The following is an 11192-nucleotide window of genomic DNA, read 5'->3' on the forward strand; positions in this document are numbered from 1 at the left end:
GAAAATCCCATTATAACCTGATTGAGTACTTCCAGTGGCTTCTGGAAGCTTTGAATCTGGTCCATCATTGTACAGAGCGATACAAATTCAACTTTCCATCATGCTGCCTCCAGCAAGTAGCACTAGAAAACTCAGGCACAGTGCAGTCTGTGCCTGTTGGCCTCCTCCCTTCCCTCTGTACCACCTCAGTGAATCTGAGCATCCCTCTACCTGCAAATTGTCAGAATTCAAACTAGAAGGCTAAAGAGAATAGTTCTGTGTTCCCAGAAGAACAGAAAGCTATGTAAAAGTCAGACCATCACCAGTGATGGTATAAATTTGGTAGTGGGGTTGGCCACAGATCCTTGATTTTGGTGGGACTTATAACCAACCCAGTCTTTTTGTCCCCAAAGTGCTGTATATTTGTGGCCAGAATTTTACGTAGCTGAACATTTACTATTCTCAGGCTCCACGAGCACTGGGCTACAGTACGGATTGCTGAACCTCTGAATAGTACTGAGCGTGGAAATTACACTGAAGTCATTTCAGACATCTTTGAATATCATCCTTTCATCTTTGTTACCGGAGTATTTTGTTCCTTAACTGAATTTACTGCACACACTTTAGATCGGATTTTGAACTTTGTTTTTTGTGCTCTTTAATGAGAGATTTGGAGAAATGTTCTGTGAAAGGGTGATCTGTCAGAGGAGGGAGGTTGTGGTAGGGGGTTCTTTTTTTAGTTCTCTGTAAGCCTCACAAGATATTTTTATGTAGCTTTTTTTACTAGGACTTTCCTTCTACTTCAGTGCTGAGATGTGCTACAACATAAACATACAGACTAATTTCAGGATACAAAACTTGTACATTTAGATTTACTGTGATTTTTCTTCTGGAAAGGTCACAGAGTGGCTGTCCTGTGCCAGTAAGTACAATGATTGAGTTAAGGCTGCTGAGGAAACAAAACACAAAGCATGAATGGTTGTTATAGTGAGTCTAAAGGAGCAGAAGATATGTATGTTCTTTGCAGTTAAGGATATGCTTTAAGTATATTTAACAGCGTGCTTGGATAGTGCTAGCTATGAATATACACTATATTCCAAACGGCTAGTCTATATTTTTTAGATCATCCTTCAAGAATGAGATGATATGAGGTAACTAATAGTGTTTTGTGACCTTCTGCACCAGTAGTCCATCATTTTGGCATTAAAACTGATTATGGCCAACTTGTCAATTCATCACTTGGGAATGTGAGCAGAGAGACCAAAGAAGCACCTCTTAAAACAGCAGTATAAGAGTTTAGTTCACACACACTGTTCTTCAGATTCACCCCCTTTCCTACAAGCTGATGAGGCAAACCTCTCTTTGCTTAATGTCACACAAGGTACATTGAAAGGCTGCGAAGAGACAGATGTTATATAACTTCACTTCATATGCAAAAACCTGTTCTATCGTTTATTTGCATTCAATTAGAAGTCAGACCCTGATGAATATCTAATGTAGGAAATGGGGAAAAGATTTGCCATCAAGCATATGCTTTGTTTGTAGTGGATCTCTAGCCTGCTATTGTGCCTTCCCATAGTGAATTGGGTAAACACTGTCATTTTCACTATATTATTTACACCCATATTTCTGAGGTGAAGAGTACCTAATAAGATAAGGTAAGATAAGGTAAAAGTTGCTAGGTTATTGGTTTTAGGATTTCTTTTACTTATGTCATTACACAGAGTTCTGCAGAAAGCACGGTTCCTTTTAAACATCCATTCTGTAGTTGCAGATTTTCCCTTACTGGGAAAGTCTGGCTGTGTTCAAAGGCTTACAAGCTCTAGAATTACTTTTGTATTCATTTTCTTTTACAGTGTAGGTTGTGCCTTGCTATGTGAATTTCACAATTTGCTAGGTAATCCAGAAAACAATATGAGGAACTTGGACGTTTTAAATGTGTTGTTTTCAAGAAGGAAAACTTTGCATTATAACATGAAGCAGAAGTGGCAGACTCTTTCACAACAGACGCTTCTTCCCGTGACCCTTCAGAGCATGCATATGGTGGTTTTATAGCATTTAGGGAAAGATAGAGGTATAGAACCCAAGACATTAAACAGCTGAGCTGAGGAGAGCTGATATAAACCCTTACCCTCTTAAACCTGGCTCTGATTAGAAACCTGTTTTGTTACATCTTCTGTTCCCTTTCTTCTCTGTGACCGTTCCTATCACATATTCTGGGAAACATGTGATATTTCTTCCTTTTTCATTTTTCTACTTGCTTTGAATAATATTTTGAATGAAGCCATCCTCTCCAGTATCCAAGCTAACACACTGACACGGAAGGGAAATCTTAGCTGGTACTTTAAGTTGCTCTACAAACTTCCACAGGTGGATCTGTATGACTTACACATGCCACAAGGACTCTGTCCTGATACTGTAATAGCGATAAATTCAAAGATAGCAAAGGAAAAAAATAGAAAAGCCAAAGCTCAACTAGCTGAAAGTAAAAGTCCACCACATACAGCTGCCAAATGCTCGTGTTTTCCAAGGGAATCTCAGGCATAGAAGGAAATTTAGAGAAATGGCATCTTCAGCTTGTTTTTTCGGTCCAACAAGATTAAGTGCCTCATCTTAAATCTGACATGGCTTCCTGTGGGTGTAAGAGGGATTTCAGATAATTGCATCAGGTATTTGGGACTGTTCCTCCAGCACTGAGCTTGTTCCTGCTGGACACTTTGTTAGACCCTGTACAGAGCAGGCTGGAAGCCAGAATGAATCAGTCTGTTGGCAGCAACAGCCAACTTCCAGATGAAATCATTCCTGGCCCCCCTTGGCCTATCTCTCAGTATGTTAAAAGTAGTGAAAACACACAGTGAACCCAGCACTTTGAGGACATGCTGGACTTGTCTCTAGTTATTTTGGGTTCTGCCATATGCTTGGAAAGGACTAGGAAAGGGAATATTTTTATACAAAACATCCCCCTAAATGTAGTTAAATAATGGATGAATGCTGATGAAGAGACAAAGAGAATTGCTACATAGGAACAGCAATGCCATCACTACTTTCAAGAACCGAGCATAGTGTGGTGAATACAGGGACATCCACGGTGGGATCTGAGTTGCAGCAGGGCTACCTTGAACTGCTCTCACTTTACCAATTTCTAGAATTTAAAACACATGTGAATGTTTATCCCATATACTAATTATTTCTTAAGACTAGATGTTGCAATTGGCATAAATACATGCAAGAACTGGTGATTCCACAATCCACAGTCCTGTAAGAGGGAATTCAGCCAGTAAAGCTATCTGTTCTTTCACTCGAAATAACTTTTTCCCATCTGGCACGCTGTGATTGTGGGCCCATGGCTAAGTGGTCGGACAGCCACCAGATGGAGCCAGCTGGGCAGTAAATGTGGGCCGGAGAAACTACTGTGTCTGCCTGCTTTACTAAGACTGAAAATAGGACTTCTATAAAGATAGTTATTACACCAAAACTCACCGAATGTTTGGTGGACTGTGTGATGTGCTGATTCACATGTGGAGGCTGATGCCCAGTAGGGAAAACAGGTCCTGGCTAGTAACTACATGCAGGAAGAAATCTGGATCCACGTGATTACAGTGGCCAACTCCCATCAATTTCAGTGCAGTGTGTCTGAGAGCAGCACTTACAGCCTTAGAGGATACATTCACCACTGTGCTCTCACATTTTCAGTATAGTAACTTTTAGGGGAAAAAAGGTAGATCTAGTAAGTTAGATGATGTAGCCCTAATAAATTGTTAGTGTTTAACTGCAGCTCTGAGTTAATGACTCCGCTCAGGACAGACTGATAAAAATGCCCTTTTTGATGTTCCTCAAGCTTCATTGCGCTTCATTTTGCTCCTTGGAAAGCTGCTTACAGCTGGTATTTTGGGGTGTTACTTTTTAAAATGCATGTGGCATTTTGGTTCTTTTCATTTTAGGAATTACATTTGCTTTTTACATCCAAATCATAAAAATCAAAGAGTAGCGACAGACCTGTAACATTTTGAGTTGTTAAACAGAGAGTTGTTTTATGTGATCATATAAAGCACAGGGAGGTTAAAAAGTCCCCAGTGCAACAACAGGAAAGAGACAAAAATCGCAAGCTATGTTTTCTTTTCCTCATTCTGAGTTTTCATCTTCTCAACAAGGACCTTGTGGGGGGTGGTTTACTTTAAATCAGAGATGAAATCATAATAAAGTCTTAGTTGACAGGGAAACAAAAGCCTCTCAATAATCCATCTTTGGAAAACAACAGCTTTTTTAACATTAGGCAGCAACTTTTTAAAGACTGTGCTGGCGTTAAGAAACAGTGTGATATTTCTAGAGCCATATGTGACACAGCTGTTTAGCACTGCTTCAGCTCATCGCTTGTTTCATTACATATGGTGCTATATCAGACTAGCATGCTGCACTTTACTGAACCAATGTCTGAAATAAACACAGATTAAAGGGATGCGGAGTTGCTCTTAGATGCAGCTAAGTCCTAACAGGTGGACTGATGGATGGATTATGTGATGGATGAGGACCTGGCTGTGAGATCGTATCCAGAGAGTGGTGGCCAATGGTTCAATGCCCTGAGGCACATCAGTGACAGGTGGTGCCCCTCAGGGGTCAGAACTCACAGCCCAGACAGTTGTACCCTGGGCTGCATCCAAAGCAGCACGGCCAGCAGGGCAAGGGAAATCATCCTGCCCCTATGCCCTGTGCTGCTGACACTGCATCCAGATGTGGAGTCCTCAGTACAGATGTGGACCTGGTTGGAGAATGTCCAGAAGGCCACAAAAATGATCTGAGGGATGGAACACCTCTCTATGAGGACAGGCTGAGAGCTAGGGCTGTTCAGGCTGGAGAAGGCTCCTGGGAGACCTGAGTATGCCCTTCCAGTATGTAAAGGGGGGCTGTAAGGAAGAATAGGATGAACTCTTTAGCAGGGTTTGCTGTGACAGGACAAGGGGAAATGGTTTCAAACTGAAATAAGGGAGATTTAGATTGGCCACGAGGAAGAAGTTATTACAATAAGAGTGGTGAGGCACTGGCACAGGTTGCCCAGAGAGGAGGTGGATGACACAACCTTGGAGACACCCAAGGTCAGGCTGGACCAGGCTCTGAGTACCCGATGTAGCAATAGGTGTCCCTGTTCAGTGCAGGCAAATCGGACTCAGACGGACTTTCGTGGTCCCTTCCAACTGGAACAATCCCGTGGTTCTGTGATTTAATCGCATTCTGAGGCACAGCGCCTTCCTTCCTCTGTTTTCCAATAGTCCAGCTGGGTCTGGGAGCTCCGAACACGGCACGGAACGCTGCCGTTCTTAAAATATCCAGAGGCCCTTTGCTAAGCTCCTGCGCAGTTCACCCCGGCCGCCGGCTGGGTTCCTTATGGGGCGCAGCGGAGGAATGATCGCTATTGCCTAACGCTACCCTGGGCTAAGCATTTCGCCACCGGGAGAGCTGGGCCGAGCCCAGCCCCGGCTTGGAGGCGGGAGCCGGGCCGCCCCCCGAGGCCGCGCTGTGCCGGGCGTGCCGGGCCGCAGCTCCCTTCCTCCGCCTTCCGCGGCCGCGCTGCGCGGTGTCACCCCGAGGGCCGCGCTCCTCCCCCGGCGGCAGCCGCGCAGCAGCCGCTTCCTTTCGGGCCCGCGGCAGCGTGTCCCCGGGCTGCTGGACGGAGGCGGACGGCGAGCGCGCCGCGAGCTCAGGTAGCAGGCCGCCGGGAAGGATAAGCGGGGCCGAGGGAGGAGCCGCGGCCGGGAGGGGTGAAGGAGGGGAGGGAAGGGCCGCGCGGGGCCCGCGTCACTCAGCCGGGTGGTCCCGCGATCGGGAGGGGAGCCGGTAGGAACGTTCCAGAAGATGATGGGGGCGGCGGCCAGGGCTCCGGGCCCGGAGATCGGGCGCTGACAGCCCCGGGAGGGCTCGGCCGGGAGCCGCAGTGCGGCGGGTCGGAGCGCGGGGCGGGGGGGGGCGGGTCGGTGCGCCGGGTGCTGCCGGGCAGATGTGTGCTCCAAATTGCAGCGCCTTGCCAGGAATCAGAGAGTATCTAAGCAGTTTATACATTAAAAGAGACGTTGGGTGGACAGGACTTGTTTTTAAGAAATGAAGCGCTCGTGGCCAGGCTTTCACTTGAGCTTTTACTTCAGGTCCTTGGATGAAGGCTAGTAGTCATCCTCGGGAAGGCTCAAAGCTTACCTCACTGTGAACTTTTAACTTATATGGGGGTTGCATCATGCTGCAAGAGCAGCTCTGCCCTCCTTATCTTCACAAGACGTTCTGTAGATTTAGCTCAAAAAGAAGTAAACGTGTTTCAGTTCTCAAGCTGTTGGTTTAGCCTGAGATCCTGCTAAGGTGGTGCAGGGTACTCACACATTCATGTCCTTCTCATAGAGAGCAAGAACCGTGTTCTGCAGCAGTTGTCCTCTTGCTGCTCATGTCAGCGTCATTCAGAATGGAAAGCAACTTACCTGTTGTTAAGCAAACTAAAGACAAATGCTTATTCTTCTCTTTTTTCAACATCACCATTGCCAAGATCAGTAGGATGAATTGTACCAGTGGTACATCTTGGGCTTTGTTTTCTTAGCACTCAAGGAAGAACAGAGCAGCTGTTTTTTAGTGCTTTGAGGGTGTCACTAACCAGCACACACTGTTACTGCATGCACTGCTGTGTCCGAAGCCTGACAGCAACCCCAAGCAATTGCGGTAAATGAAGAACTGCAATGTTTGCTTTAGGCTGACACGAAGGTGAATGAAGCAGCGAGAGGAGGTGCTGTCTGAAGGATTTCCAAGTGTGTATCTCTGGAGCTGTGGAGCATTCTTGGTGCCTTTCCCAAAAAGCACAGTTTTGTTCAGAATGAACCATGACTGAGTACCACAGAGACAGAGATGGCTTGGAGTCGGCCATTTTATTTTCATTTCATTTTCACAGTAGATAATTTTGAATGTGAAATGCTTCACTTTCACTTTCCAGTGAGCTACTGGATAGTGTCAGAGTTAACAAGTACAACGATAACATGATAAGCTCTCCTAGATGGCAGGATATGGCTGTCTGGAGAAGCTGAAGTAGTAACCAAAAGGCGTGCTTTTTGTTCCTGGCTCAATAGCATGCAACTGTTGGGTGCAAAAATAGGGGTAGGATCTTTTACAGGGCAGCCTTCAATATTTTTTTTTGTTTTCTTGTGGGTTTTTTGATACTCAAAGCTATACTGCCATTTCCTGTAGCCTCTTGCCCTGCTCACAGCACTTGCTGTCACCAGATGTACAGAGACACGTACATTCTTTAATATTTAATATGCAGTAATTTCAGTTGGGAAAAGAAAATGCCCTGGAAAGTTGTCAGCTCGTGCCCAGCTGGCTGAGATGTTCCAAGGAAGCAATCCTCCTGTCCTGTATGATCTGTCCTATTGCTCCTTTTCCACCTCTACCTCCTTCTACAAAAGGGATTTGTGTTTCTTGTCTGCTTGAAATCCCATCCTGCCATTCACACCCTGTGTTTCCGATTCTGTATCTCTAGAGCCTCCCATAGATTCCCAACCTCAGCTGTCATCTCCAGCCCTTTTTGAAGTCTCTTTCCTGCTCACTGTGGACAACTTTTGGTTTAAGCACCCCAGTCTTCAGCCATCTGAAGCTGGCGTGGAAGTTCTTTAACACAGAAGAAAATGAGGAAAAGAAGTGAGATGTGACAAGAAGTAACTAATTCATGGCAGAAACTGGGACAAAGAGAAGATATGTAGCAGATATGCAAACTACAGTCTACCAGTTATGTTTGGATGAAGTTCTGCTGGATCTTTGTCCTGGAACCATACCCAATGCAGAATAAGGCCAGCAATTGCTTGAAGCAAAGGGAATATACCCCAGAACTGGATGGAAACTTTCTTACATTTTCTAGCAGTAATTTGCCCTTGCTCATTCTTCTGAGTTCATCCAAACTACAGAGTCCTCTGCTCTATTCTATGGTTTCGTTTAGGTTCATTGTGTATGGGAGATTGGTAATCACAGCCTGAACCTCTGATTAATCAGCTGAGGCAAGTGTGGGGTCAGCTGTGGGAGCACAGGTGAGAGTGATGTAGCTGTGCTCCCGGAAGGGGTGGAGCTCGACTCCACCTCCTCTGAGACCTCATTTAAGGGCTGACCCTCACTGAGGCAGCATCTCTTGGAGATTGCTCTCCAGTGAGGACTGTCCCAGCTTCTTTGGCTAAGGTACCACCACTGGTGAGTTTCCCTTTGCTTATTACTTCTGTACATTTGTTACCATCTTTGCTACCATCTGTATATTAACAATCAATACACATTGACTATAAGCTCTTTGGTTTCCCAGAGAAAAACTAGAAGTCATTTTTTGTTTTTCCATAGTGACTGTGCATGTGTCTTGTTTGTCTTACCAATTCCAGAGCTGTAAGCAGCAAGATTTAATCTCTGTTGCAGTAGTCAACTTAATAATCTTTTTCAGGTCCTTAGCCAGCCAAGATGCCCATCCGTGTGGATCAGATGATGCAACTGCTTTGTCATGTTTCTCAGGAGAAGGGAATGACAGCAGCAGTCAAGCACTCTGGACGAGGAGCGCTCCTGGCAGGTGCAACTGCATTTGTTGGGGGCTTGGTTGGAGGTCCGCCTGGCATCGCTGTAGGTAAGTGTGATTGCTGTAGGATAAGACGTGGTTAGCTCACTGAGTCAAGAAACCAGCATGTCTGCTTTGTGGGAGTGAGTGTATTGGCAAGATTTCATTCAGCTGAGCTTTAATAATCTGCCATTTTGCATTTCGTTCTTTCAGAAGAGTGTTTTTAACAAGTGTTGTGTAATAATGGTGCTTATGGCTGAGCTCAGAGGGTGGTAATTAGCAGTGTAGAGTCCAGTTTGTGACATGTGACTTATAGTGTTTCCCAGGGGTTGGTGCTGCATCTGGTCTTGTTCCATATCTTCGTTGACAACTTTGGTGAGGGAATAGTGTCCACCCTCAGCAAGTACTCTGATGATACAAAGCTGGGAGGAGTAACTGATATGCCAGAAGGCTGCTCTGCAGAGAAGGACATCGTGGTCCTGGTTGACAGTAGGTTGGCCATGAGCCAGCAGTGTGCCCTGGTGGCCAAGAAGGCCAGTGGTATCCTGGGGTGCATTAGAGGGAGCGTTGCCTTGGTGAGCCTTCACCTGGAGTACCATGCCCAGTTCTGGGCTCCCCAGTACAAAAAAGACAGATCTCTTGGAGGGAGTTCAGCAGAGGGCTGCAAAGATGGTGAAGGGCCTGGAGCATCTCCCCTATGAAGAAAGACTAAGTGAACAGAAACAGGACAAGGGGAATGCCCAGAAACTAGAGCATAGGAAGTTCTGTGCCAATATGTATAAGAACTTCTTCACAGTAACGGTGATGGAGCACTGGAACAGGCTGCACAGAGAAGCTGTGGAGTCTCCTTCTCTGGAGATATTCAAGACCTGCCTGGCTGCCTACCTGTGCAACCAGCTGTGGGGAGCCTGCTTTGGCAAGGGACTCAATGATCTCTAGAGGTCCCTTCCAGCCCCTACAGTTTTGTGATTCTGTGGTAATGATTGTGTTGGTGTTCCTTTTTAGGATGACGGTGACCTCAGTGAATTAAAACTCCTTTTTCTGAGAACAGGAAACCATACACAGGTTAGAGGCTTAGGCATAGACTCTTCAAAGCCATTTGAACTAGCTGCTATAAGCTGATGAACTTAGTCTCTGTGAACACCTGCTGAAGTTTGGTCTTCACAGGTGTAGTAAGCTGCAGCGTGCATCTCTACAGAAGCTGTATGCTTGGATCATACTGGGGATCTGTAGTAAGAGATTCTGTGATAATGGTCACTGGCAAGGCAGTTGTTAATGATGTGTTTTCCATAAGCTGGGTTCATATACCAACAGAGCTTGTTCTAAAGAGAACAGTACCGCGAGGAACGTTGTTTGATTTCTGATTTCAAGTTTGAAACTGTTAGCTTTTATTGTGTTGAATTCCTTTGTCAATGTAAAAAGCTGTAAAAACTCTTCTTGGTACTTGATTGTCACTCATCCAATTGAAAGAGGATAAGCCTTGTTCATTCAGCTGTGCACTGATTTCTAATGAGGAGGTAGACACTACTGATGAATGTCTCTCTAGAATTTCATTTCTAACAATAGGGAGTAATATCTCTCTTCATTTTCCAGGAGGAGCACTTGGTGGACTGCTTGGTGCCTGGATGACCAGTGGACAGTTCAAGCCAGTCCCTCAGATTTTAATGGAGTTGCCTCCTGCTGAGCAGCAGAAACTCTTTGATGAAGCCATTACAATAGTCAGGAACCTAGACTGGACTGATGTTGCTCAGCTGACTGCACTTGTCATGGGAAGTGGTCATCTCCAGCAGCAGTTGGCAGGAGTGGTGATAAATTACCTCACCAGAGAGCTAAGTGCAGAGATAAAGTACAGGGAGTGAATCTTCCTGGAGTGTCTTTTTAGATTGTAGTGCATTTTACTCTGACAGTTGTGATTCTTCAACGTATCAATTGTTAGTTACCATCACTAGTTATAAATGTAGGCAGTTACCTTGTTTTTCTTTTCTTTTTTTTTTTTTTTAAACAGAAGTTATTATAGGTTTATTGTATTATCCTGTCACCACCTTGCTTTGTTATTTGAAGTACTGTGGAGTGGGATTGAATTCAAGATCACTGAAAGGAATTCTGATTCTCTTGCCATAAAATGTAGCACTAGGTAAAGTTTTCAAAGTTGCTGTATTTTATTTGGGAGATGTAATCATGTTTGTTGAAGTGCTTTTAATTTCTTCTGTGTATGGCATGAATACTAAAGTAGCTACTAGGGCACTTTGAAGAACTTTACCTGGCATCTGAGTCTTACAAGGGAAAGTTGCAAGAAATTATTTCTACTGTGAACTCAAAAACCTCAAACCTTTTTTGATTCTTTGTCATGTTTTTATTGTAATTCTTGGGAATTCGTTTCTGTAAGAAGTGAAGCCAATACCTGTTTAGAGGAACTTAGAAAAACAGGTAAAATAAAGTCTACAGAATTAGTAGTTCCCGATATCCTAGAACTGGAATGTGTGGCAAGGAATCCGGTTAAAAAAGGGGAGTGAGGGAGAAGGACAAGTCTGACATTTTTATACGATTAGGATAATCATTTTAGCATTTGTTTCTCAATTGATTCTGAACATCTGGCCCTTTGTTTTCATTAAAATATTCCCAAGAAGCATCACAGTGGTCCGTGTTTGGCTTTAGAGTGCATGAACTG

The 11192-nt window shown here is 44.7% G+C and overlaps 1 protein-coding gene across 3 annotated transcripts; it reads left to right on the forward strand.

Moving 5' to 3' along the window:
- Positions 1 to 5186: 5186 nt before the first annotated feature.
- On the forward strand, positions 5187 to 11154 carry C11H19orf12 (chromosome 11 C19orf12 homolog). Of its 3 annotated transcripts, none has more exons than XM_072346655.1 (3): positions 5187 to 5675; positions 8417 to 8593; positions 10118 to 11154. In XM_072346655.1, the coding sequence occupies exons 2-3, from the start codon at positions 8434 to 8436 to the stop codon at positions 10381 to 10383; spliced, it is 426 nt and encodes a 141-aa protein (XP_072202756.1). In that variant the 5' UTR covers positions 5187 to 5675; positions 8417 to 8433; the 3' UTR covers positions 10384 to 11154. The 3 variants fall into 3 exon arrangements, with proteins under 3 accessions (XP_072202756.1, XP_072202758.1, XP_072202757.1); XM_072346657.1 differs by lacking the exon at positions 5187 to 5675 and adding an exon at positions 5738 to 5808; XM_072346656.1 differs by lacking the exon at positions 5187 to 5675 and adding an exon at positions 7284 to 8178.
- Positions 11155 to 11192: the final 38 nt, after the last annotated feature.

This window comes from Excalfactoria chinensis, chromosome 11 (genome assembly GCF_039878825.1).
Source record: "Excalfactoria chinensis isolate bCotChi1 chromosome 11, bCotChi1.hap2, whole genome shotgun sequence".
Lineage (NCBI taxonomy): Eukaryota > Metazoa > Chordata > Aves > Galliformes > Phasianidae > Excalfactoria > Excalfactoria chinensis.